This window comes from Balaenoptera borealis (assembly GCF_965194805.1).
Source record: "Balaenoptera borealis genome assembly, chromosome: 5".
In the NCBI taxonomy this organism is placed as follows: domain Eukaryota; kingdom Metazoa; phylum Chordata; class Mammalia; order Artiodactyla; family Balaenopteridae; genus Balaenoptera; species Balaenoptera borealis.
In genome coordinates, this window is record NC_138862.1 from 52,936,480 (window position 1) to 52,963,108 (window position 26,629).

Below are 26,629 nucleotides of genomic sequence, written 5' to 3' on the forward strand. Positions count from 1 at the left end.
TACCATCTGACATGAGCATTTGTCTAAATAACTGTTATTTAATTGAAAAGTGCACTAACTTTTCTAGTGTCAGTATTATTGGTAATCAAAATAATAAATTGCAATTCTTACCCCAAGCATCAAAGTGTTTTTATTAAGAATTTGCAGAACTTTTCAGATTTGCTAAGTTCTTCACATTCCTAACTAGTTATTCTTTCTACTGCCCTCTGAGATAAGCAAGAATTTTTGCTATATGAGTTATTGTTAACACCTGTGTCCAGAATAAGTGCAGATTCATAATAAGAGCTTTCGGGTTAAGAATTGCTAAGTCTATTTTTGGGTCTACTATACTCTCTTTCTTTTCTTCTAGATAACTTCACCTTTACAAATCAATATGAGAGTTTCATTTCTCTGTTAGCTTAATTCATCACCATTTTACATGGATATGAGAGATTTTTAATAAAGATATGGTCCATACTTTTTCCGCAGATACCTAAAGAAATATACCCTTGTGTTTACCATCCTGCAAAATAATACCATCAACAATCTTAGTGAGTCACCCATTATTGCAAACAACTTTGGGCCACAATTATATTAGTTCTTTGCACTGGCAATTTAAAAAGTCAGTGGAGAGAGAAATGAGGGAAACAATCTTTTATGCCCAAGTAGAATTTAAGAATACATTTGTTAACATACCTAGTGGCTACTCAAATAACATACACTCCCCATTCTATTAATATGAGATACATATTTTTATATCTATTTTAAATATGGAAAGGATATGCTTAGCAGTTGTGCTTGACACTGTGATATGGTATATTCATTGCAGAATAAGGGCTCATGATTCCTCTGCTGTTTTGATTCATATAACTTCTCACTGGAGTTTTTTTTTTTTAATTTGAGATATTTTGATAGTGAGAATGGATGACTCCAATCATTTCCTGTGTATGTAGAGTATTAACTGACAGTTGCGGGCAAAAGGTATTAATTGACTAAACCCAGTTCGTATCTAGTTGTTTAACAGATAGGAAACATTAAAGACCTAGAGATAATTCAATGACTTTTTAAATTATTTACTCCCTTTCTCTCCATCCTGTTCTCTGAACATTGTTTTTATATCTGCAGGAAGTTGAGTGTTACTATTTGAGTTCGAAATTCTCTCCTGCATATCTTATATTACAAGAACTAATGAAAAATTAAAAGAGTCAAAGATAAAGGAAAAATGTAAGGTAGCATGATGTAGCCACAAACTTATTCAGAACTGTATTAAAACCATAATTTCCAGGTTGGTTGCATTTAAGAGACCCTTGACCACCATACTTCTTATCACTAAACTGGAAGTAAGCATTAACCAGACATTTGTAGTCTCAAAATACACATTGTGTGAATACTGGAAGTTGTGAATACTGGAAGTTTACCAAGAGATTTATCTTTTGCAACTGTGGAACTCATGACTATTTTCATGAAGTTTTGGTACAATATGTAGGCAATATGGAAGTCTAAAAATCACAAATATCCTTTATCAGTTTTGCCTTTTATAATGCTTTACTCTTCTACTACTGTCTTAGGAAAAAAAAAAAAAAAAAAAGACGGTCCTAAATTGGCAAAAGACTAAAGAAGACTGCCTATAACCCCCAAACTTCAAGAAATACTGTTAAATTAAGGCTTTCTAAAACCCTTATTTGTATCTCTTAATATATGGAACAGGATCTTGCAAGAAAGTTGATTTTAACTGAATTCTATTTCCAATCAATACTCTGTCTAAAATCAAATATACGTTCCCATGAGGGAACTTATTAAGACTCCCTGCTGAATAAGTTGAAAATATAGTGCTGAAGGACCATTTATAGCACATTTTGAGTGACTTTCCTCATTTATTACTATGTAAGCATCTTTTGCTCTTTTTGTACTTTTACTCAAATCCTCAAAATTTAATGAGGTAAATTTAATGAGGTAACCATATTTCATAGTATCTAAGGCTCAGTGAGTGTAATCTGGCTAAGATAACACATGCAATATCTTATTCCATATCCCATATAAACTTTCAAATGTATTTTGCTGCCTCACCAGGACTTCTTTGGAATTAAAACTTCGTCTCTGACTTTGATTGCCTGCTGGCATTTAATATAGTGCTAGGGGTGGAAGGGTGTGCTCTCAAGTGCAGGGCTGATGTGGCCTCTCACCTTGTATTAGACATCAAGCTAATCCAAGTTTTTGTTTCTTTTTCCTTCCCTACCCATAGCCTGGCAGGCAGCCAAAAGAAGAAAGAAAAGAAAATGCCCCATTATTCTATCAAAGCATAAATAACAGGGGAGACTAGAGGGGAAATAAGATAATGTGGAAATGCTGGAGTCCCCCTTTAGTCAATCACAAGGTCATTGGCCACTCAAAGGGCAGAAGCATGCATGGCCCTGCCCTCTCCTACTACATGTGAACTGAAACATTTCCAGAGGAAAGAGATAGCATCAAAACATAATGTTTTCAGTTTTTATCTCTTCTAGCTGTCTGTATGTATGCATTTCACTTTATTTTTTTTATTTCATGTGTTTGGTTTAATTATTGTTTCAAAGGTGAAGGGAAATCCTGTTCCTCAAGCATCTGCCTCTGCCCAGGCTGTGTTAGCACATTACCCACCTAAAGGAAACACTTTGAACGATGATGCTGAATACATGCCAGTGGCATCCTGCTTTCATGCATATTCAGTACTGTTACATTTATTTTGATCTACTGATATTTTACATAATGGTGGTTCCCATATTTACTATTGCCCAAGTGAAAGGCCATTTTCTATTTTTCACTGAGGACATTAGGAAATCTATTTTAATGGAGAGTTTCTTTGGAGAGTCTTAGAAATGCTTAAGGATATCAAATTGAAACTTGTAATAAGTCCAACTATTTATTCTTCTTTGTTTCCTTCTTCAAACCCAGAAATTGCTGACAACTGTCTTTCTAAGATGCAGTGGTTAGAGCTCTCCTCTCCTCCTCTAGCTCTTTATTAAGCTTGGCCCAGGAGGAAACTTACTTTGCTGAGAGCTGTGACCAGGGAAGAAAGAAAAATAACTATTCTCATGGGTATGACCCTAATTACCTGCACAGGTATCAACGGCCGGTTTGCTGAAAGTGGCAATTCCACACCGCCAGGGTCCCAGTCTTAAATACCCATAGTCCTGGTGCCCTTCTGTGCTGTGTCCCAGGCATGCTATAAATTAGAAATCACAGAAAATGCCCCTCTAAACAAGGAAGTGATAATAATTCCTCATGTTACCTCTGAGTTTTCAAATTTGTTATACATATGCCTACATTTGGGAAACCTAGAGTCTTATGAACTCTTTCATGTGTGAATTATTTTATATGGGTATTGTTTTTATTTCCAAATATACATTTCTGTTATAACACTTTATGTATCTTTTCAAATGACACCACATCCTAAGATTGTGATGTACTGGTTATGTCTGCAACTCCTATCCTCCTTCACTTTTCCTATCTCCTTCATCCCCCTTTAACCTATTTGTTAGTTGAGATATAATTGACGTATAACAATGTATAAATCTAAGGTGTACCACATGTTGATTTGATACATTTATATATTGCAATATGATTTCTACTGTAGCATTAGTAACACCTCCATCCAGTCTCTTAGCAACTCTGAAGCATTAAAATAAAGGCACACTTAGAAGACACCACTAGATTAGTTCCCTACTTCCTTTCAAGGAGATCGAGAAACAAGTTTATGGTACTTGGGAAAATCTCACAGAAAAGTGTAAGAATCTTGTAAAAAGTTATTTAAAAGCAACTTGAACCCTTAATAGCCCTGCACTTACAGAAATAACACAGAAGAGGTGTTGAGAGTGAGGACTGAACTCCCTTCGGCCACTCAGTAGCTATGTGGCCTGGGCAGCTGTCCATTACTCACCATCAGTTTTGTGAGTCCCTGTCACCTGCTGGGGGCTTTCACATACACTATACATTTATCCTCATACCAGCCCTGTGAGTAGATCCTATTGTCCCCTATTTACAGAAGAGCAAGCATCTTTAGAGGAGGGACTTGTCCAGGGACTTGCAGCTAAGACTTGACACATGAGGATGAGAGCCCAGACTCACTGGACCCCAAGGCCAAGACTCTTCTCTCTGCCTCACTAATTAGAGAGTCTTCCAATATTAATTTATTGTGATTCTATTATTTAAATTTTATCTCATTTTAAAGTTATAAAAAAGCTGACTGATTGAGAACATTTAAGACAAATAACTGTAACAATTTTTATTTTAACTCAAGTGCTCGTTCTTTATAAATGCCTTAACCTCATCCCTCAAATCAGTTGACTGAAAAAAAAATATTGACTGAAAATATTGCTAAAGGGAATGGTTTAAATAAATTTTTGATCTCTTCCAGTAGTAGATGGAAATCTAACCTGCTTTCAAATCTCTGAAATTTCCCCAAATTAAAAAGGACACTTCCATAAAATTATATTTATTTTTACCACATCAATCTCAAAACTGAGCCCAAAAGTAATCAGAATAATTTTTAGAGGCTTTTCCCTGCAAGAGAGAGTAGACTCTCCGTAACAAAAATGGAGAAATTCATTAAAAATTCCAAGTAAATCTTATATACATAGACTCAGTGAATACCCCTTCCCCCGGCAGCAACACTATTTTTATTTCTATTTAGTACATTTCACAGTGGTTAACACTTAGCTTATTTGTATAACTGTGTAACTTGGCACATGGCTGGGGAGCCAGACTGCTGGAGCTTGAATCCTGGTTTTGCTACTTGCTAGCACTATGACCACAAGCAAGTTTATTAGTCTCAATGTAAAATAGAGATATCCTAAGGCTAAAATAATTTAATACCTATGCAGCACTTAGAACAGTGCCTGGCACATTAAGGCATTATAAGAGGGTTAGCAGTTATGATTTTGGAGAGTGAGATAAAGAAAAGAAGGGAGATTTTTTTTCCTTTTGTTTTGTAACTTTAAAATAAGAAAACTATCAGTTTGAAGTTACTCAGCTCTTATTCTACAAATATATTCTACAAATATGTTTCATGTTGCCCTTAACAAACCCTTTTTTGTAATGTCAAACTGAGAGCAGTGATTCTTAGCCTGATTTTACCTGACAGATATGCTGAAAGATATTATGATTTGCCCTGAATACCACAACTTCCTTCGAGGGAATTCTAGTCACTCCCTTCCTCTGAATACCTCCTTCTTTTATTTGATAGAATTTGGTAAAATCACAGAAACTACTTTTCATCCCTAGACAAATACTGAATCCACCTAGAAAGTAAATAGTATTGGAAATGGAAAAGGTATCCAGATTCTCCTTGTACCTTTTGCCTGGTTCTTTCAATCCCTGGCCATAAGGATCATGCTTTAGCTTTTCGCTGTATAATGTTTTTATATTAAGGTAAAACTTGCTTACATTAAATATGCAATTAAATCTGTTTTGATAAATTTATACACCTTTGTAACCATTACTCCAATCATGATATAGAGCATCCCATCACCTCAGAAAGTTCCCTTGGAATTCCTTCCTGTCCAGCCCTGCCATCCTTTTTCCCTTAGGCAACCGCTATGCTGATTGTTATCACCAGAGATTACGTTTTCTTAATCTGGAACCTCATATAAGTGGAACTAAACAGAATGTACTCGTATCTGGCTTCTTTCTTTAACACAGTGTTTCTGAGATATAAATACATGTATTAATGATTTAATTGTTTAGAATTGCTAAGTAGTGGTCCGTTGTTAGAATATATCACATTATTTTAATCCATTCTCTTACCTATGGACACTTGGATAGTTTCCAGCCAGTATGGGCTGTCATGAATAATATGGCTAAAACCAACTTTCTATACAAGCATTTTTCGTGGGCATATGTTTTCATTCTCTTGGGCAAATACCTAGAAATGGAACTGCTAGGTTGTAGGGTAGATACTTGTTCGTGAGAAATTGCCAAACAGCTTTCTCAAAGTAGTTGTCCTATTTGCAGCCCCACCAGCAATATGTAAAGTTTCAGTTCTTTTACATCTTTGCATAAATTTGGTGGTGTTGTTCTGTTTAATTTTAGCCATTCTAGGAGGTGTGAAGTGATATCTAATTTTGGTGTTAACTTGCATTTCCCTGAGACCTAATGATTTTAAGCTCCATGTACTTATTGGTTAGCTTCTTTTGTACAGCGACTATTCAAATCTTTTGCCTATGATTTCATTGTTATTTGTCTTATGTAATTGCTCTGTAAGGGTTCTTTACATATTCTATATCAAAAACCTTTGTTATATATTGTAAATATGTTGTTGAAGTCTGTGGCTTGATTATTTCTTTTCTTAATGCTGTCTTTTGACGAGCAGAAGTTTTTAATTTTGATGAATAACAACTTACCAATTTTTTCCTATTATATTTACTGCTTTTCGTGTCCACTCTACAAAATCTTTGCTTATTCCCAAGTGGCAAAGATATTTTTCTATGTCTTTTTCTAGAAATTGTATAGTTTTACATTTGAGTATATATCTGCTGTTTTGTGTGTGGTGCAAGATAAAGTTAGTTTATTTGCTTGTTTTATGCTATATATATATATAGCATATACATATCAAGTCATTCTAGCACCATTGGTTAAAAAGACTTCCTTTTGGCCTTGGCACATTTGTCATCCTCATCTTCCTCATCATCATCATAATCGTCCTTCAACTTTGATGTTTTGCTTGTGTTAGTAATTTTATATCTTTGTGTTTCCATATAAACTTGAGCAACTTGTTACTTTCTACACCCCACCCCCCAATTTTTAAAGCTTTGTGGGACTATGGTTGCTTTGAATTTCTAGATAAGTTTGGGTATATTTAACATCTTAAAAATATTTAGTCTTCCAAACCATGACCATCCTATATATCTCCATTTACTTAAATATTTTCCATTTTTTCTTAGCAATATTTTATAAATTTTAATGTAGACATTTGATATGTCATAAAGTTCATTCTTACGTTTTATGTACTTTGCAGCTATTATAAATGCAATTATTCTGTGAGTTTTATTTTCCATTTTTATATTAGTATATAGAAATATAATTAATTTTTGCTGTTGAAATGCATACAACCATCTTCCTAAATTCACTTGTTCTGTTAGTTGTTCTGTGATTAAGATTTCTATGTAAACAATCATTTTATCTGCAAATAGAAACAATGTTACTTCTTTTCTTCCATTTCATATGCTTTTCATTTATTTATTTTTTTGCCCTCTTAGAGACTTTCAATACAATGTTGAATAGAAATGTGGAGAGCAGACATCTTTACATCTTCTCAATCTTAGAGATTGAGAATTGTCTCAATCTTAGAATTGTTCAATATTTGCCATTATGTATGATATTAGCTGTACGTTTTTCATATTTGCCTACTCAGAGTTAGTTAAGGGTAGTGTCCTCCAGACTGCCATGTCTGCCCAAGACTTCTGACTCCAGCTGCAAGGAGTTAGGGTCCAAATACATAGTTAGAGAGAAGAGTTCACATAAGGCTAACCTCATTTCTGCTATCAACTCAAGTTTGGGGTTTTGCAAAACCACCGTCAGTTTTGATAATTTGCTAGAATACTCACAGAACTCATGGTTATATTCATTACAAGTAAAGGATACATTAAAATTGGCTAAGAGAAGAGAAATGCAGGGCAGAGTCTGGGAGGATTCTAAATGTGAAGTGTCCTTTGTCCTCAGGGACCTGTTACTCTTCTGGCCTCAATGAGTGGCAAAAGCATGGAGTACTGCTGATCTGAGAAGCTCACCTGAACTTTGGTGTCCACAGTTTTTGTTGAGACTTCATTACATAGGCATGATTGATTGATTAATTATCCATGTGGTTGAACTCAATCTCCAGCCTCTCCCTTCCCCAGATGTCAGGCTGATACCAAATGGCCCAAAGCCCCCACCCTAAACCGTATGATTGTCCTTTCAGGTGTGGCCAGTCTCCACCCCAAGATGATTGGGTGTTGATGGCCCTGCCCTGAGACATCTCCTCAGCATAAACTATCAGGTGTGATCCAAGAAACCCACCACAAATAAGAAAGCCACTCCTATCACTCAGAAAATTCTAACTATTTAGAGATTATCTCCCAGGAACTGAGCACGAAGGCCAGACCTCTCTTTGGGCAAGGCCAAATTCCCTCCTACACAATGTCCTTTAACAGGTTGAAGAAATTTTTTAATATTCTTAGATTACTAAGAGTTTCTATCGCACATCATTGTTGAATTTTCTCAAATGCCATTTCTACATCTACATCTATATTATATTCTATCTATATCTACATTATTTCTAAAAATAATCATATTGTTTTCTCATATTTTTTATTCTGATACAATGGTAAGTTACACTGATTGATGATTGAATGTTAAGCCAATCTTACATTCCTGGAAAAATCCCACTCTAATATGATGTATCATAATTTATATATATATATTGATGGATACTATTTGCCAATGTTTCATTAAGGATTTTTTTGTCTACATTCATGAGGAATATTGTTCTGTAATTTTCTTAATTTACGTTTTGTTCCTTTATCATACATCGTGTTCAGTCTTTTTAGGGAGCTTTCAATTTTCTTGATGATTTCAAATAACTAACTTTTTGCTTTGTTTTTGTTTCTATTGCTTATTTTCAATTTAAATTTTTTTTGCTCTTGTCATTACTATTTTCTTTCTTCTAGTTATTTAGAGTTTGACTTGCTCTTCTTTCTCTAATTTCATGAAGTAAGTTAAAAATTTAGATCACTGATGTTAGCATTTCTTCTTTTATAACTTAAGCTTTTAAACTTTTAATCTCCCTCTCAGCAATGGGTTAGCTGCAATCCACAAATTTCAGTATGTTGTATTTTCATATTTATTCAGTTCAAAATATTTTTATATTCCTCTTGTGGCTTCTACTTTGGAGCCATGTAACTAGAACTCTATGAACTTGCAAACGTTTCTCATCTAATTCCGTTTTGTTAAGACAGCCTAGTCTGTATGCTTTTAGTCTTGAATGCATTGAGATTTTTTTTTTTTTTTTTTTTGGCCTAGCATGCAGGCATGCAGTATTTCCAGGTGAATGCTACTCAACACTTGAAAAAACTTATATGGTGGCTGATGGGTAGAGTGTTCTGTAGTATATTATGTTAAAGTAGATAATAGTTTGTTTAAATCTTCTTATTCTTACAGATTTTTTTCAAATTATATGAAATCACTTCACATATAATGCATTGATAAGAAGGTTACAAGCATACACTTCCAGTACTAGAGCTAGCCCAGTACTAGTTACTTCATTATGATCATGCTTACTGAATTTTAGTCCATTTACCCTATCAGCTACTGAGAAAGATCTGTTAAATTCTCTAAGATTGTATATTTGGCTATTTCTCCCTTTAGTTCTGTCACTTTTTGCTTTAGGCTTTCATTAGGAACATACACGAACAATTGTTGTGACCTGCTTATGTATTGAATCTGTTATAATTATTAAATGTCTCTCATTGTGGTTGTAATATTCCTTGTGTTGAATTTTACATTGCCAGATATTAATATAGCCCTACTGTTTTCATATGCTTATGGTGTACAAGTGTATCTTTTTCTATCCTTTTATTTTCAGTTATCTCTTTATATTTAAAGTGCATCTCATGTACAGAGAGACTGATGAAACTATGACTCCCAGGCTGCTGCTTAATTTTGTAAATAAAGTTTTATGGTAGCATAGCCGTGCCCATTTCTTTACATGTTACCTGTGTTGTTTTATGCTGCAAAGCCAGAAGAGTTGAAATAAATCCATGTGGCCTGCAAGACTAAGATATTTACTATCTGGACCTTTCAGAAAAAATCTTAACCCCTTGTATAGAGCATGTAGTTGAGTCTTGATTGTTTATTATAGTCTGACAATTTTTACTTTATAATTGGAGGATTTAGCCAAGTCACATTTTACTTAATTATTGATATTTTTACATTTAAGACCACCAGCTCCCTATTTGTTTTCTAGTTGTCCTCTGTTTCTCTTTTCCTGCCTTCTTTTGAGACACTCCAATAAGTTTTAGTATTACATTTTAATTTATCTACTGGCCTTTTAACTATATGTCTTTGTATTCTTTTATTGTGGTTGCTCTAGGAATTTCAATAAGAACTCAGTTTATAACTGTCAACTCATGTAATAATCTAAAACCCCAAAACATTATAACTTCATTTATCCTCCTCCATATAATTGTAGTGTGAGGTTTATAATATATGCAGTTGTAATGGCTATGACAACAAGAGCAAAAAAGATGGAAGAGGTTAAATGAAAATACAATTTTTCAAGGGTCTTATATACAATGCTATATATATAGCATTAAATAGTCGGTTGTCTTTGTAAAAAAATTTTAATAGTATTTTATATCTTAGCACATATACAATCTGTATTCTTTCTTTCTTATATATCTGAGTTTCCATCTAGTATCATTTTCCTTCAACCAAAGAACTTTCTTTAATACTTCTTTTAGCACAGGTCTGCTAGTGATAATTTTTCCCAGTTTTCTTTTATTCAATTTAACATGTCTTTATTTTGCTTTTGATTAAAATATATTTTTACTAGATATAAAGTTCTAGTTTGAGAGGTTTTTTCCAGCATTTTAAAGATGTTGAATTAACTTTGTTATGCATTGTTTTCTTGATGAGACATCAGCTGCTTTTCATGTCATTGTTCCCCTGAACAAATTTTCTATGGCTACTTTCAAATCATTGTTTTTATATTTGCTTTCAATTACTTTGAGTATGATGTACTTAGATGTGTTTTTCTTTTTATCATTCCTCCTTGGGAGCTGCTGAACATTTTGGATGCAAGTTAATGGACATCAACAAATCTAGGAATATTTTTCATTGTTTCTTCAAATATATTTTATGCCCCAATTCTCTTTTGCTTCTCCTACTGGGAGTCCAATTACACATTTGTTAGATTGCTCACTATTGTCCCACAGGTCACTGAGGATCTGCTTCTTTTATTTCTATTATTTTTCTCTCAATTTTTTAGAATATATAATTTATATTTTTTGTCCTTATGTTCACCAAGGCTTTATTCTGCACCTCCAATCTGGTGATAAGATAATTTAGTGAATGTTAATTTCCAATATTGTAGTTTTAAGTTGTAGAATTACTTTTGTTTACATTTTTAGTACTGAGATTTCTATCTGTTCTCTCATTGTTACCATACTTTTCTTTAAGTCATTGAACATGTTATGTAATACTGATTTAAAGTTCTTAACTGTTATTTCCAAAGTCTCTATTATCCAAGGACATTCTCTGCACTTTGTGTTACATTATTTTACTCTTCATTTTTATGTGTGGTAACTTCTTATTCATAACTACTCTTTGTTTGGTGATATGTTGTAGACATCCTAGGTTCTACTGTATAGGCTAAAGGATATGGATTGTTTTTACTGGCAGAGAATTAGATTACTGGCTGATTTCCTTGATCATGTCATGGTTACTTTTACATTTTATATTTCACATCTGTCTTAGGGTGAATGCTGAATCTTGACACATAGTCTTTACTAAGTTTTTCTGGGATTCCAATAGAAAGATTGACATGATTGCCAATAACTCCTGGCTTGGTGAGGTTCAACTACAAACTCTGTCTCCTCTGTGTGGGTAACAGCTAAAATCTATTTCAGGTTTTTAAGCTTTCCAGGTGTTGCTTTCTTCTGGGCTACATGAAATTTCTTCCACACGTGCAGTTTAGAGATCATTTGTGCAGTTTACACACAAATCTGGGCTCCTCACCACTCTTTGGCTCTCTCCTTTTTTGAGATTTTATTACCCTTGATTTCAAGGTTTAGTTCTAGTTAGCCTATGCCTCTGCAAATGGGAGATGCCCTCAGATGAAGACTTATGCAAAAGTAGAGCTCACCCAGTATAGGGGTCAACTTTCATTCAGTTTCTCATTTCTTTTTGTTACTCTCAAGTACAGCCATATAGCTTATTCTGTATTTTCCTGAGAGTTTATAATGTTATAAATGTAAGGATTAACACTATACAAGTGGGGTTTTTAATCATTACTATTACAAGAGCTTCTTACAGTCCATGCTTTATTTTATTTTATGTATTTATTTATTTATTTTTAATTTTTGAATTTTATTTTATTTATTTTTATACAGCAGGTTCTTATTAGTCACAAAATTTATACACATCAGTGTATACATGTCAATCCCAATCACCCAATTCATCATGCCCCCACCCCCACCCCCACGCCACTTTCCCCCCTTGGTATCCATACATTTGTTCTCTACATCTGTGTCTCAATTTCTGCCCTGCACACCGGTTCATCTGTACCATTTTTCTAGGTTCCACATATATGCATTAATATACGGTATTTGTTTTTCTCTTTCTGACTTACTTCACTCTGTATGACAGTCTCTAGATCCATCCACGTCTCCACAAATGACCCAATTTCGTTCCTTTTTATGGCTGAGTAATATTCCATTGTATGTATCACATTTTCTTTATCCATTCATCTGTAGATGGGCATTTAGGTTGCTTCTATGACCTGGCTATGGTAAATACTGCTGCAGTGAACAGTGGGGTGCATGTGTCTTTTTGAATTATGGTTTTCTCTGGGTATATGCCCAGGAGTGGGATTGCTGGGTCAGATGGTAATTCTATTTCTAGTTTTTTAAGGAACTTCCATACTGTTCTCCATAGTGACTCTATCAATTTACATTCCCACCAACAGTGCAAGAGGGTTCCCTTTTCTCCACACCCTCTCCAGCATTTGTTGTTTGTAGATTTTCTGATGATGCCCATTCTAACTGGTGTGAGGTGATACCTCATTGTAGTTTTGATTTGCAATTCTCTAATAATTAGTGATGTTGAGCAACTTTTCATGTGCTTCTTGGCCATCTGTATGTCTTCTTTGGAGAAATATCTATTTAGGTCTTCTGCCCAGTTTTGGATTGGGTTGTTTGTTTTTTTAATATTGAGCTGCATGACCTGCTTATATATTTTGGAGATTAATCCTTTGTCCGTTGATTCGTTTGCAAATATTTTCTCCCATTCTGAGGGTTGTCTTTTCGTCTTGTTTATGGTTTCCTTTGCTGTGCAAAAGCTTTGAAGTTTCATTAGGTCCCATTTGTTTATTTTTGTTTTTATTTCCATTACTCTAGGAGGTGGATCGAAAAAGATCTTGCTGTGATTTATGTCATAGAGTGTTCTTCCTATGTTTTCCTCTAAGAATTTTATAGTGTCCAGTCTTACATTTAGGTCTCTAATCCATTTTGAGTTTATTTTTGTGTATGGTGTTAGGGAGTGTTCTAATTTCATTCTTTTACATGTAGCTGTCCAGTTTTCCCAGAACCACTTATTGAAGAGACTGTCTTTTCTCCATTGTATATCCTTGCCTCCTTTGTCATAGATTAGTTGACCATAGGTGTGTGTGTTTATCTCTGGGCTTTCTATCTTGTTCCATTGATCTATGTTTCTGTTTTTGTGCCAGTACCATATTGTCTTCATTACTGTAGCTTTGTAGTATAGTCTGAAGTCAGGGAGTCTGATTCCTCCAGCTCCATTTTTTTCCCTCAAGACTGCTTTGGCTCTTCGGGCTCTTTTGTGTCTCCATACAAATTTTAAGATGATTTGTTCTAGCTCTGTAAAAAATGCAATTGGTAATTTGATAGGGATTACATTGAATCTGTAGATTGCTTTGGGTAGCATAATCATTTTCACAATGTTGATTCTTCCAATCCAAGAACATGGTATATCTCTCCATCTGTTGATATCATCTTTAATTTCTTTCATCAGTGTCTTATAGTTTTCTGCATACAGGTCTTTTGTCTCCCTAGGTAGGTTTATTCCTAGGTATTTTATTCTTTTTGTTGCAATGGTAAATGGGAGTGTTTCCATAATTTCTCTTTCAGATTTTTCATCATTAGTGTATAGGAATGCAAGAGATTTCTGTGCATTAATTTTGTATCCTGCAACTTTACCAAATTCATTAATTAGCTCTAGCAGTTTTCTGGTGGCAGTTTTAGGATTCTCTATGTATAATATCATGTCATCCGCAAACAGTGACAGTTTTACTTCTTCTTTTCCAATTTGTATTCCTTTTATTTCTTTTTCTTCTCTGATTGCCGTGGCTAAGACTTCCAGAACTATGTTGAATAATAGTGGTGAGAGTGGACATCCTTGTCTCATTCCTGATCTTAGAGGAAATGCTTTCAATTTTTCACCATTGAGAATGATGTTTGCTGTGGGTTTGTCATATACGGCCTTTATTATGTTGAGGTAGGTTCCCTGTATGCCCACTTTCTGGAGAGTTTTTATCATAAATGGGTGTTGAATTTTGTCAAAAGTTTTTCCTGCATCTATTGAGGTGATCATATGGTTTTTACTCTTCAATTTGTGAATATGGTGTATCACATTGATTGATTTGCGTATATTGAAGAATCCTTGCATCCGTAGGATACATCCCACTTGATCATGGTGTATGATCCTTTTAATGTGTTGTTGGATTCTGTTTGCTAGTATTTTATTGAGGATTTTTGCATCTATATTCATCAGTGATATTGGTCTGTAATTTTCTTTTTTTGTAGTACCTTTGTCTGGTTTTGGTGTAAGGGTGATGGTGGCCTCATAAAATGAGTTTGGGAGTTTTCCTTCCTCTGCAAATTTTTGGAAGAGTTTGAGAAGGATGTGTGTTAGCTCTTCTCTAAATGTTTGATAGAATTCACCTGTGAAGCCATCTGGTCCTGGACTTCTGTTTGTTGGAAGATTTTTAATCACAGTATCAATTTCATTACTTCTGATCATTCTGTTCATATTTTCTATTTCTTCCTGGTTCAGTCTTGGAAGGTTACACCTTTCTAAGAATTTGTCCATTTCTTCCAGGTTGTCCATTTTATTGGCATAGAATTCCTTGTAGTAGTCTCTTAGGATGCTTTGTATTTATGCGGTGTCTGTTGTAACTTCTCCTTTTTCATTTCTAATTTTATTGATTTGAGTCCTCTCCCTTGTTTTCTTGATGCATCTGGCTAATGGTTAATCAATTTTGTTTATCTTCTCAAAGAAGCAGCTTTTAGTTTTATTGATCTTTCCTATTGCTTTCTTTGTTTCTATTTCATTTCTTTCAGCTCTGATCTTTATGATTTCTTTCCTTCTGCTAACTTTGGGTTTTGTTTGTTCTTCTTTCTCTAGTTCCTTTACGTGTAAAGTTAGATATTTTATTTGAGATTTTTCTTGTTTCTTGAGGTACACTTGTATAGCTATAAACTTCCCTCTTAGAACTGCTTTTGCTGCATCCCATAGGTTTTGGATTATCATGTTTTCATTGTCATTTGTCTCTAGGTATTTTTTGATTTTCTCTTTGATTTCTTCAGTGATCTCTTGGTTATTTAGTAACGTATTGTTTAGCCTCCATGTGTTTGTGTTTTTTACGTTTTTTTCTCTGTAATTCATTTCTAATCTCATAGCATTGTGGTCAGAAAATATGCTTGATATGATTTTAATTTTCTTTAATTTACTGAGGCTTGATTTGTGACCCAAGATGTGATCTATCCTGGAGAATGTTCCATGCACACTTGAGAAGGAAGTGTAATCTGCTGTTTTTGGATGGAATGTCCTATAAATATCAATTAAATCTATCTGGTCTCTTGTGTCATTTAAACCTTCTGTTTCCTTATTTATTTTCATTTTGGATGATCTGTTCATTGGTGTAAGTGAGGTGTTAAAGTCCCCCACTATTATTGTGTTACTGTTGATTTCCTCTTTTATAGCTCTTAGCAGTTGCCTTATGTATTAAGGTGCTCCTGTGTTGGGTGCATATATATTTATAATTGTTATATCTTTTTTTTTTTTTTAATTTATTTTTGGCTGTGTTGGGTCTTTGTTTCTGTGCGAGGACTTTCTCCAGTTGTGGCGAGCGGGGGCCACTCTTCATCGCGGTGCGCGGGCCTTTCACTGTCGCGGCCTCTCTTGTTGCGGAGCACAGGCTCCAGACGCGCAGGCTCAGCAGTTGTGGCTCACGGGCCTAGCCGCTGCGCGGCATGTGGGATCCTCTCCGATGAGGGCTCGAACCCGTGTCCCCTGCATTGGCAGGCAGATTCTCAACCACTGCGCCACCAGGGAAGCCCTGTTATATCCTTTTGTTGGATTGATCCCTTGATCATTATGTAGTGTCCTTCCTTGTCTCTTATAACATTCTTTTTTTAAAGTCTATTTTATCTGATATGAGTATTGCTACTCCAGCTTTCTTTTGATTTCCATTTGCATGGAATATCTTTTTCCATCCCCTCACTTTCAGTCTGTATGTGTCCCTAAGTCTGAAGTGGGTCTCTTGTAGACAGCATATATATGGGTCTTGTTTTTTTATCCATGCAGCAAGCCTGTGTCTTTTGGTTGGAGCATTTAATCCATTCACATTTAAGGTAATTATCGATATGTACGTTCCTATGACCATTTTCTTAATTGTTTTGGGTTTGTTTTTGTAGGTCCTTTTCTTCTCTTGTGTTTCCCACTTAGAGAAGTTCCTTTAGCATTTGTTGTAGAGCTGCTTTGGTGGTACTGAATTCTCTTAGCTTTTGCTTGTCCATAAAGCTTTTGATTTCTCCATCGAATCTGAATGAGATCCTTGCTGGGTAGAGTAATCTTGGTTGTAGGTTCTTCCCTTTCATCACTTTAAGTATATCACTCCACTCCCTTCTGGCTTGTAGAGTTTCTGCTGAGAAATCAGCTGTTAACCTTATGGGAGTTCCGTTGTATATTATTTGTCGTTTGTCCCTTGCTGCTTTCAATAATTTTTCTTTGTCTTTAATTTTTGCCAATTTGATTACTATGTGTCTCGGCGTGTTTCTCCTTGGGTTTATCCTTTATGGGACTCTCTGAGCTTCCTGGACTTGGGTGGCTATTTCCTTTCCCATGATAGGGAAGTTTTTTACTATAATCTATTCAAATATTTTATCTGGTCCTTTCTCTCTCTCTTCTCCTTCTGGGACCCCTATAATGTGAAGGTTGTTGCATTTAATGTTGTGTCAGAGTTCTCTTATGCTGTCTTCATTTCTTTCATTCTTTTTTCTTTATTCTGTTCCATGGCAGTGAATTCCACCATTCTGTCTTCCAGGCCACTTATCTGTTCTTCTGCCTCAGTTATTCTGCTATTGACTCCTTCTAGTGTATTTTTCATTTCAGTTATTGTATTGTCCATCTCTGTTTGTTTGTTCTTTAATTCTTCTAGGTGTTTGTTATACATTTCTTGCATCTTCTCGATCTTTGCCTCCATTCTTTTTCTGAGACCCTGGATCATCTTCACTATCATTATTCTGAATTCTTTTTCTGGAAGGTTGCCTATCTCCACTTCATTTAGTTGTTTTTCTGGGGTTTTATCTTGTTCTTTCGTCTGGTACATAGCCCTCTGCCTTTTCATCTTGTCTATCTTTCTGTGAATGTTGTTTTTGTTCCACAGGCTGCAGGATTGTAGTTCTTGCTTCTGCTGTTTTCCCTCTGGTGGATGAGGCTATCTAAGAGGCTTGTGCACGTTTCCTCATGGGAGGGATTGGTCCATGCTTTATTTTTAAGTTGTGAAAATATTATGTCCTCAAACTTATTATAACTTCCTTCTTCCCATACTGGTCAAAGTAGGTTGAAAAAAAAACACAATTGCAAAATTGATTTATTACATTGCTAAATTTATTTTATTTTATTTTATTTTATTTTATTTTTATACTTATACAACATTGACTCTTTTATCTGTCACTCTCTCTACTGGCTCCCTGAAAGTTGGAATTTTTACTTTGGAGGAAAGAATAGTATTTAATGAAGTGAGTTTGAAAGAATAAAAGAGAAAGAGAGGGAGTGAAAAGAAAAGTAGAGAGAAAAGGAATGAAGGAAAAGTCAGGGAGGTGAGAGGAGGCAAGGAGAATAAAAGAAAAAGGTTTTGAGAATCATGTAGTTTTTCTTGATTGCCACAATATCTTACTGATTTTTAGAAATTATAGTTATTAGTAAGGTGCTTTTAGAATAATCAAGGTACATATTTATGCATATAATTTTGTGCAGTTTTACCTGAAAACATTGGAGTAAGACGTCACTCAAGTTCTATCATTTCAATGTAGTGTTTTCTCTATTTTACCCCTCTGTAAAAAAGCAGCTGGGTCTGTATTGACTTCATATTGCTGAACACTAATATCATAAGGAACAGTAAAAAGGAATAGATATAAACTGTAATAAAGTCAGTTAGTTCAATGCAGTAAAAGAAATATCTTTTGGATGCCTACCATATTCAGACAGTAAGATATAATAAAACATGGTCCTTATTATCAAGGAGCTTACACTCAACTCAAGGAGACTAAAGAGATTGGCCACATTTGAAGTGTCATGGGACAGATGGCTGGAGATCTGGGTAGAGACTCACTGAAGGGAAGAGCTGGATCTCTCTGTGTTTAAGGTCTGAAGAAAGCAAAACATGCCAGAGTCTCAATCAGAAACTTGAGAGGGCCATGACTTAGGAGTAGGGACAAACCAGATGTAGACTGAGTCTTACTAAAACTGCAACTGAGCTTCAGAACCTATCTGCTCACCTATCTGCAGTAAAGGGGGGACCTTATGTGATGGAAAATAACATCATATGTAGTCTCTTCTGTTATTTTATATATGGTGTCATGCAAAATAAAAAGGACTAGTTATGTAAAGAGTCAAGAAAATATAATCAATAATCAAGAGGAAAAATAGACAAGCAGATCTATGCATTGTTTGAGTATTGTAGTTAACAGGCAAGGATATTAAAATAACTATAAATAAGATATTGAAAGTGGAAGAAAAGATGGCCAAAGGAAATGAATGGAATAGAAAATAGAAATGTACTTTAAAATATTTAAAAATCAAATTGACATTTTAGACCTGAAAAAGATAATATTAAAAAGTAGGTCTTTGGGGGCTTCCCTGGTGGCACAGTGGTTAGGAATCTGCCTGCCAATGCAGGGGAGCCAGGTTTGAGCCCTGGTCTGGGAGGATCCCACATGCCACGGAGCAGCTGGGCCCATGAGCTGCAGCTGCTGAGCCTGCATTCTAGAGCCCACGAGCCACAACTACTGAGCCTGCGTGCCACAGCTGCTGAGGCCCACACGCCTAGAGCCCATGCACTGCAGTGAAGAGTGGCCCCTGCTCGCCACAGCTAGAGGAAGCCCACACACAGCAACGAAGACCCAACGCAGCCATAAATAAATATATAAATAAAAGACTTGACCTTTTTAAAAAAAATCTTAAAAACAAAAAATAGGTCTTTGGTGGATAAATTTAAAAGCAGACTGGCCACAGCAGAACACAAGAGAAGTAAACTGGAATACAGATCAATAGAAAACATCCAAGTTGAAGCACACAGAGGAAAAAGAATAGATAAGACACACAAGAGCATGAGAGACATGTGGGACACACACAAAAGATCTAATTTATGTATAAGTGAAATCCCAGAAAGAATAAAGAGCAAGAATGTCCGTCAGCAGTAAAATAGATAAATAAGTCCAATAACAAGCTATACAGCAATGAAAATAAACAACCTACAACTACATGCAACATTATATACGAATGTCACAAACATAAAGTTGAGTTTAAATAAAAGGCAGACAGAAATGAATATATGTGGTATGATTCCATTTATAACAAATTATAAAACCAGGTAAAACCATTCTGTGAGATAACAGGATTATAGTAACCTTTGGGGAGGTAGAAGTGACTGGAAGGGAGTATAATGGAGGATTTCTTCATCTGCAACTATTTTGTTTCTTGAACTAGGTACTAGTTACATTCATGCACCCAGTTTTTGAAAATTCATTGAACTTACTCTTATGATAGGTACATTACCTTGTATGGATATTATTGAGGTTACTAAGATTTTATTCGTTACTAGTTAAGTAACTTATTAGCAAAAGAGACTAGACCTCAAATGATCTGTGATATATATATAATGTGGTATATATAATGTAGATGGCATATATACCTTTATTTTATACATGTAAATTCATATATATATATATATATATATATATATATATATACATACTGTCACATATTATAGGACTCAATCATGTTGGCAGGGTTTGAGGTTGCTCTCCTGCTTATGAATCAATTTAGAAGGCTGTAGTTTAAGCTAAATTAAGAATTTTAAAATCACAAATTAAATTAAATTTAGGCTAAATATAATGAATGTCTCAGTATGAATGAGCCATATGTCTTTATCTCACTTGGACATAAATCATACACAGTTACACACTATTAACACTATGACACTGTTAACACTATCACACTGTTAAGTTGTGATTCTTAGCAAATGAGTTAAGGAGTTCTATTTAAAGCAAAGAAATACTTTTAGGGAAAAATGGAGTTTTCTACCCTAGCTTCCTTAACCAAGAGACACATCTGGTACTATATAATTTTTATATAAAATTAGAAGTATTACTAGGAATTATATAGCAATAATAATTTGAAGTACCATATCACTGTGATTTCCCTGATGTGCTTATAACATGGAGAGAGTTAGGGAATAAAGGAGGAATGGAAGGAAGGAAGAGAGAGGGGAGGGAGGGAGGAAGGAGGGAAGGAAATAGTACACTCTTGGAAATACAGTTATGATTTCTCTCAAGTGGTCACAAAACCAAGGAATTTAGCTGTGTGTTTAAGAAAACCTGATTTCAGCTCTTAAAAGAGAGAATCTAGTAGTCGTGTGTAACCCTGGAAGCCACTGGGGCAGTGGTTCTCAAACTTTACATGCAGCAGGACCACTAGGAGGTCTTGTTTATCATAAATTGCAGGCCCTATCCCCAGAGTTTCTTTTACATGCTTCTATGGTGGGGCCTCAGAATTTTCACTTCTGTCACGTTCCCAGGGGGTGCTGATACTGCTGGTCTGGGACCACAATTTGAGAACCACCACATTAGAGCTGCCTTAGCTTCTGCTAAGATACAGGACATTGGTTCAACATGGATGCATAATAGGGAATGCAGAAACTGAAAGCCCCTAATGAAACTTCTTCAGAAAATTTTTGCAGGATGTATTTGCCCAGAATGAAAATTTTGACTATCAAATGATAATAATTACTTCCGGGAAAGTAGAAAGAAAATCAACCCAGCCAAAAACATGATGCAACTAAGTATGTGTAGTCTGTGTTCAAAATAACTGACTTCTTTTTCTCTTAGCATATATTTAATGCAACCCTACGACCAAGGTAATTTCAGTGGAGTGTGTCCTGTTACCAGTCAAGGCTCACAGATGTGGAATTGTTCGTCCTAGGGGCTTACCTGTATTAGATATAAAACATTTGCTTTTAAAAGATACATTAATGTGAACCCTAAAATTAAAAATAAGAAAGGTTAAATATGTGTGTGTCAATGTGATAATGTTTAATTCTCTCATAGGACTGCATCAAAACATGTAAACAAGGATCTTGGTAATCTGGAAGAAAACAAAAAGTTAGAAGAAAACAATCACAAAACAGAAGCCTAAGAGAGAAACTGTTTCACTTGTTGTCCAGGTGGGTAGGCTGTTTGAGGTTTATAGAAATAATTCCCAGGAAAGTATGAAACATCCTAGAGATGAAAGGGAAAGCCTTGACATTAAGAGGCCTTATAATTACAGCTTTCAAACAGGAAGAGAGTTTTTCAAAAGGAACCTTTGGTTACTCAGAAAGGTATTTTCAGAAGTATGGAATCTCAACGGCCTCCCCATCCTCTGAATAAAAATCATTATCCTCAGAATAATTGAAATCAATTTTGAGATTTTAACATTCAATGAGCATTTTTTATTCTAATGCCAAAAATTTTGCTGAGTGCAAAAATCTTAATTTTATAAATTGATATTTTGATTAGATGAGAAGCAATTCTCATACTTTATTTTAAAAAGCAATTATGAGAATAATTTTAAAATATAAAAATTTTAATCCAAGGATTTAATATGCTTAAAAGTGTCAGCGTATTTATACAGCCATCTCTCAAATCATTGTAATGAAAAGACTAACAAATTTATGTGTGTGTACACACACACTTTTCCAAATAGTGTATATATTATATATGTGTGTATGTATCTATATGTGCATATATATGTATGTGTGTATTATGTATATATCAATATAATATATATACATGCATATATATTGCATACATCAATATATAATAGCTATATGAGTGTGATTTTTAAGATAATCTCCAAAAGAGGTATGTTTCCATGGTATTGCCACTTTCAATTTGAACTTTTTATTTTTATTTATGTTCTCTTGAGCCAGTCAAACAGAGAAGCCATTTGGACAAATTATTTTTTGTGTCCTTGAGAATAGTGTTGCTATAGTTTACTCAAATATATAAAAATCCCCAACAGCCATAGTAAAACTTTGTTTCATTATAAATAAACCACAAGTTATGATTCGAGTGGGTCACCTAAATTAATCCCATAGAGAAGATAGGGAGCAAGGGAAAGAATTGCAATTAGAAGAATGCACACAGGAAAGAAAAATAAGAATGATTGAAATAAGACATTTTTATAATCTGGAAACCAGAATCTCAAAATGATTGGGTGAAAGGAGTAAGATCTGAATTCCTTCCCTTATCCTGCCTTCCACTGGAGACCAAGTACGCAGCATTCCCACCTGATTCTTATTTCTGCTTCTCTAGGATTCGTTCCTCAATCCTCTGTAAATGTAGAGTTTACCTTCTTTTTTCTTCAAAATCAGATAGAGTAAATTCTCAAAGGAAAATTGAGCTTGAGGACAAAGCCCACAAAATGGAGTGTGGTTTGAAGGGATAAGTGAGTTTGTTAACCTGAAGAGAAACAGAATGAAATATTTTCCTGAAAAACCTTATAATTTTCATAAGAACTAAGCAATTTTCACAAAAATACTTTCAACAATTCAAAAAGATTATTAGTTGAAGAGCTGCAGCAATACCTGGGATTACAGTTAGGTTCAGGGACAGTGGAGCTTTATAAAAAGCTCTTATGAAGTATCACTTTCAGTACAAAGCATATGTTGATTGTGAAAAGTGATTGCTATGGTAACTTATCTGAATTGTGGTTTTTTTCATCATTTCAGAGAAAAGAAAACTATATAGACCAATTGAAGCATGAACGTGGATTGTATTTAAGACATATACAAAGACATTGACGGCAATTCATGGTTCAAGTGTTAAGCAGTTCATTCTACCAAGCTGTCACAGGATTTTAGAGAATTATCTCAAATAAAACAATGAAATGAAATTACAAACAATAACAACAAGTTTTGGCAGCCATGATAATAGGTCATATGTTGTGTTGGTTTGATTTTCTTTTCTGTAAATGTCTGCACTGAGAATTCCTTTTTGGTTTGCCTTTTATGTAAATTTTTTACGTAGCTATTTTTATACACTGTAAGCTTTGTTCTGGGAGTTGCTGTTAATCTGATGTATAATGTGATGCTTTTATTTCAATTGTTTATATGGATAATCTGAGCAGGTACATTTCTGATTCTGATTGCTATCAGTAATGCCCCCAGACTTTATCACAAGCACCTAAATCCCAAAGGTGGCAGCTTGTGAAGATTGGGGACACACATTGCCCTAATCAAAAACTGATTTTTATCACTAGGGAGGAGGAGGCAAAGAGTGAGGTTGATTAGCACCAGATGAACTACTTCTGTGTATGTGCCACCAGCTGACTCTCAAGGAAATCACACGCACATGTGCACACACACATAATAATGGTGCTCCCAAACTGACAATTTTGCCTATTCTGAAAAAAACATCACATAGAATTTGGGTAGCATTTACCTTTAGAGACACCTGCTAGTAAATTATTTTCTGTCAAAATAAGAAAACAAATCAATGAATGAGAGACAGTTTGGAAAAATCATGGATAACATTCCCATTTTCATAGGTCACTATGTAAATCACCGTAATTGAAAATTGGAGTTAAATCCTTTGGGTTATCCACTGCCTTAAAATTATACCTATTTCCTTTAAAAAAAAAAAAGATATCAGTCAGAATTGGAGATTTTTAACAGTGATCATTATCAAAGCTGTGTTATTTTCCACAGAATATAGAATATATATTTTTTTCGTGTGTTTTTGTTAACTACGCTACAGATATTGAATGCACCTTGAGATCATTTAGTGTTTTTAACTGGTACATAATTTATCAAGCAGTACATCAAAAAGTGTAATAATAAAATGTCTATATACCTTTAGTTACATTCAAATTTGTAACTTTATAAACATGTTTTATGCTGGAGGAAATTTATAGGGTGGTAGTGTAAATGGAAACTTTTTGAAGTAGGCTGGATATGGGCCAATAGCTACTTGGGACTAGACTTTTAAACTTTGCTCTTTCAAGCAGAAGCCTGGTTTCTGGGAGAACACGGCATGGCCATTTTTATCATGGATTTACATAACTTTATTGAAGAAAAATGAACATCAGATTTCCAGGTATAGAACTGTGTTCTTTGGGAGGAAAGGAAAACTGGTGTTTGTTTTTTAGATTGATGGAATAAAAAATTAGGAAGGCAATGAAAAATAAATTGAAGATTAAAGTCAGATGAAGATTAGGAATAAATACTTTGCCACTTCTGCATTATTTAGAAACACACATTGTACGTTTGTAAACCGTTTGCTGTCTGAGCAATAGTGACTCAGTTTAATAAAAGCTTCCTATAGTGTATTGGTATGAATTAAATACATAAAATATCCTATTAGACTTGATGCTGTATAAAATATTATGGGAAAAAAGAAAATATGTTATTTTGCCTCTAAACTTTGATTTATTGAAGTTTTATTTGGCAGGAAAAAATTGAATCTTGGTCAATATTTAAACCAAAGTGAAAGGGGAAAAACCAAAGTTATTTGTTTTGCATGGCTACGCCATTCTGTTATCTCTGTAAATACTGTGATTTTTTTTCTTTTATCTTTAGAATTTTGTTAAAAAAATTCTAAAATTTTTAAACACCTGCTTTCCACAATAAACCATGAACACTAAAATGAACTTATTTCCATATAAATATTTTTTCTTTTTATCTTTTGGTGTGAGAGATCAAAGGTTCAAAGTTTAACTCCTAAGAGACATTTGCATAAAGAAGCAATGTGACGATAGAAAGAGAGGTTTTCACTGCAATTATTTCTTGGCTTCTATGGTTAACTAAGTCCAAAAACAGCTGTCAGAAGCTAGAGAGCAGAACATGGGAAACTGAGCTATGGACTGAAAGCAGAAAGTTTGCCTGGGGGAAAAAGGGACAACATTGTTACCAGTGAATCAATGCCTGGATAAAAAGGAAAGCTTATGTGTGTAACAGCGGCCATAAGCACAGCAAGGCTGGGAAGGAAGATAATGCACAATCCTCAACCTTTGAGGTTTTGTCTTTCCAAACTTAACTCTTTGGCAACAGGAGACAGGTTTTGCCAGTTCAAGGTTCACTCCCTATCTGTGATTACAGGACTTGTATGTGGAAATGGATTAACATACCCGTCTATGCCTAAAAGATAATAAAACTGAAATATGTCTTCACATATCTCTCACAGCTGTCTGCCTCTTGTCTAAACTAGGATGTTCATGCGTAGAAAGTAGTTGTCTTTATTAAAGAGTGGAAAACTCATTGTGACTCCCCATCTCCCTGGAGAAGTAATTCAGCAAAATAAAATCGTCCATGCCCTCCTATGATGTCAGGTAAGCCACTTCGGCTAGTCCCCGATTTCACAAGGGGTGATTTCTATAATGCGCGTATCTCCCTTTTCAGCCATAGAGTCACACTTATTGTGGGCCTCCCACGTGGCTGTCCTGGGAACTGACTTAAGAGGACCCTTGCCTGTTCAGCGTACCATCTGGAATTACCTAGGCATGAACCTAGAAATGCTTCCCCCTCCAAGTAAGGTAAAGCCAGCTATGTGCGTCAGAGAAAGTAATTAATATTTATTGAGCTCATACTGTGTGCTTGGGCCATCTATACGTTACCTTTTTTAATCCTGAACGGTTATAAATAGTATTAAATAACCCCCGTTTCACAGCAGAAAATGAAGATTTAGAGAGATTCCATAACTCCCAAGTACGTTTAGCTTCTAAGTAGATAAGTCAGGTATCAAACCGATCTGATTCTAAAGGCCATGCTCACCCCAGTCTACTACAGTTCCCACACTTCTTTAATAAAGAAATCTTCCTTTTTAGAATATGTAAAATTGAAAAACATTAATTGATACGTGAACTGGTTATACCATCTATAAAGGATTATTCCAAGATATTCAAATCACTTAATAGGCAAATATAATATTTTAACTGTATTTGGAATATTAGACATTATATATATGATTATATATGTGTGTATTTAAAACACTTCTGTATTTTAAAATGTGATGTGACATATATATATCAATCACATCACACTTAAATACCGCCCCCACATGTATATATATATATAAATCACACACACACACACTATATATATATATATATATATATATATATATATATATATACACCACATTACATTTTAAACACACATACTGCTCTCAGATACTAGTTACCTATCATGAGACCTGGACTATATTGGTGTTTTATTTACACTGCTTCATTTGAATCCACCCACCATTCTGCTACAGGAGGTGCTGTCCCTATCTTACACATGAAGACAATGTAAGTAAGTTTGTCTACAATCACAGACACCAGGAGTGGCTGACCTAGGACCTGTGCTCAAGATGACCAAGTC

At 34.7% G+C, this 26,629-nt stretch overlaps 1 protein-coding gene across 2 annotated transcripts in view; it reads left to right on the forward strand.

Annotated features, from left to right (window-relative positions):
* The window catches only part of ALCAM (activated leukocyte cell adhesion molecule), a 205,741-nt gene extending 180,300 nt beyond the window's left edge, over positions 1-25,441 (forward strand). For both annotated transcript variants that reach the window (XM_082393104.1, XM_082393103.1), the window contains 2 exons: positions 21,336-21,451; positions 23,000-25,441. In XM_082393104.1, coding sequence (XP_082249230.1) covers positions 21,336-21,423 — 88 coding nt within the window. In that variant the 3' untranslated portion in view covers positions 21,424-21,451; positions 23,000-25,441. The remainder of the gene's footprint in view (positions 1-21,335; positions 21,452-22,999) is intronic.
* The last annotated feature ends 1,188 nt before the right edge of the window (positions 25,442-26,629 follow it).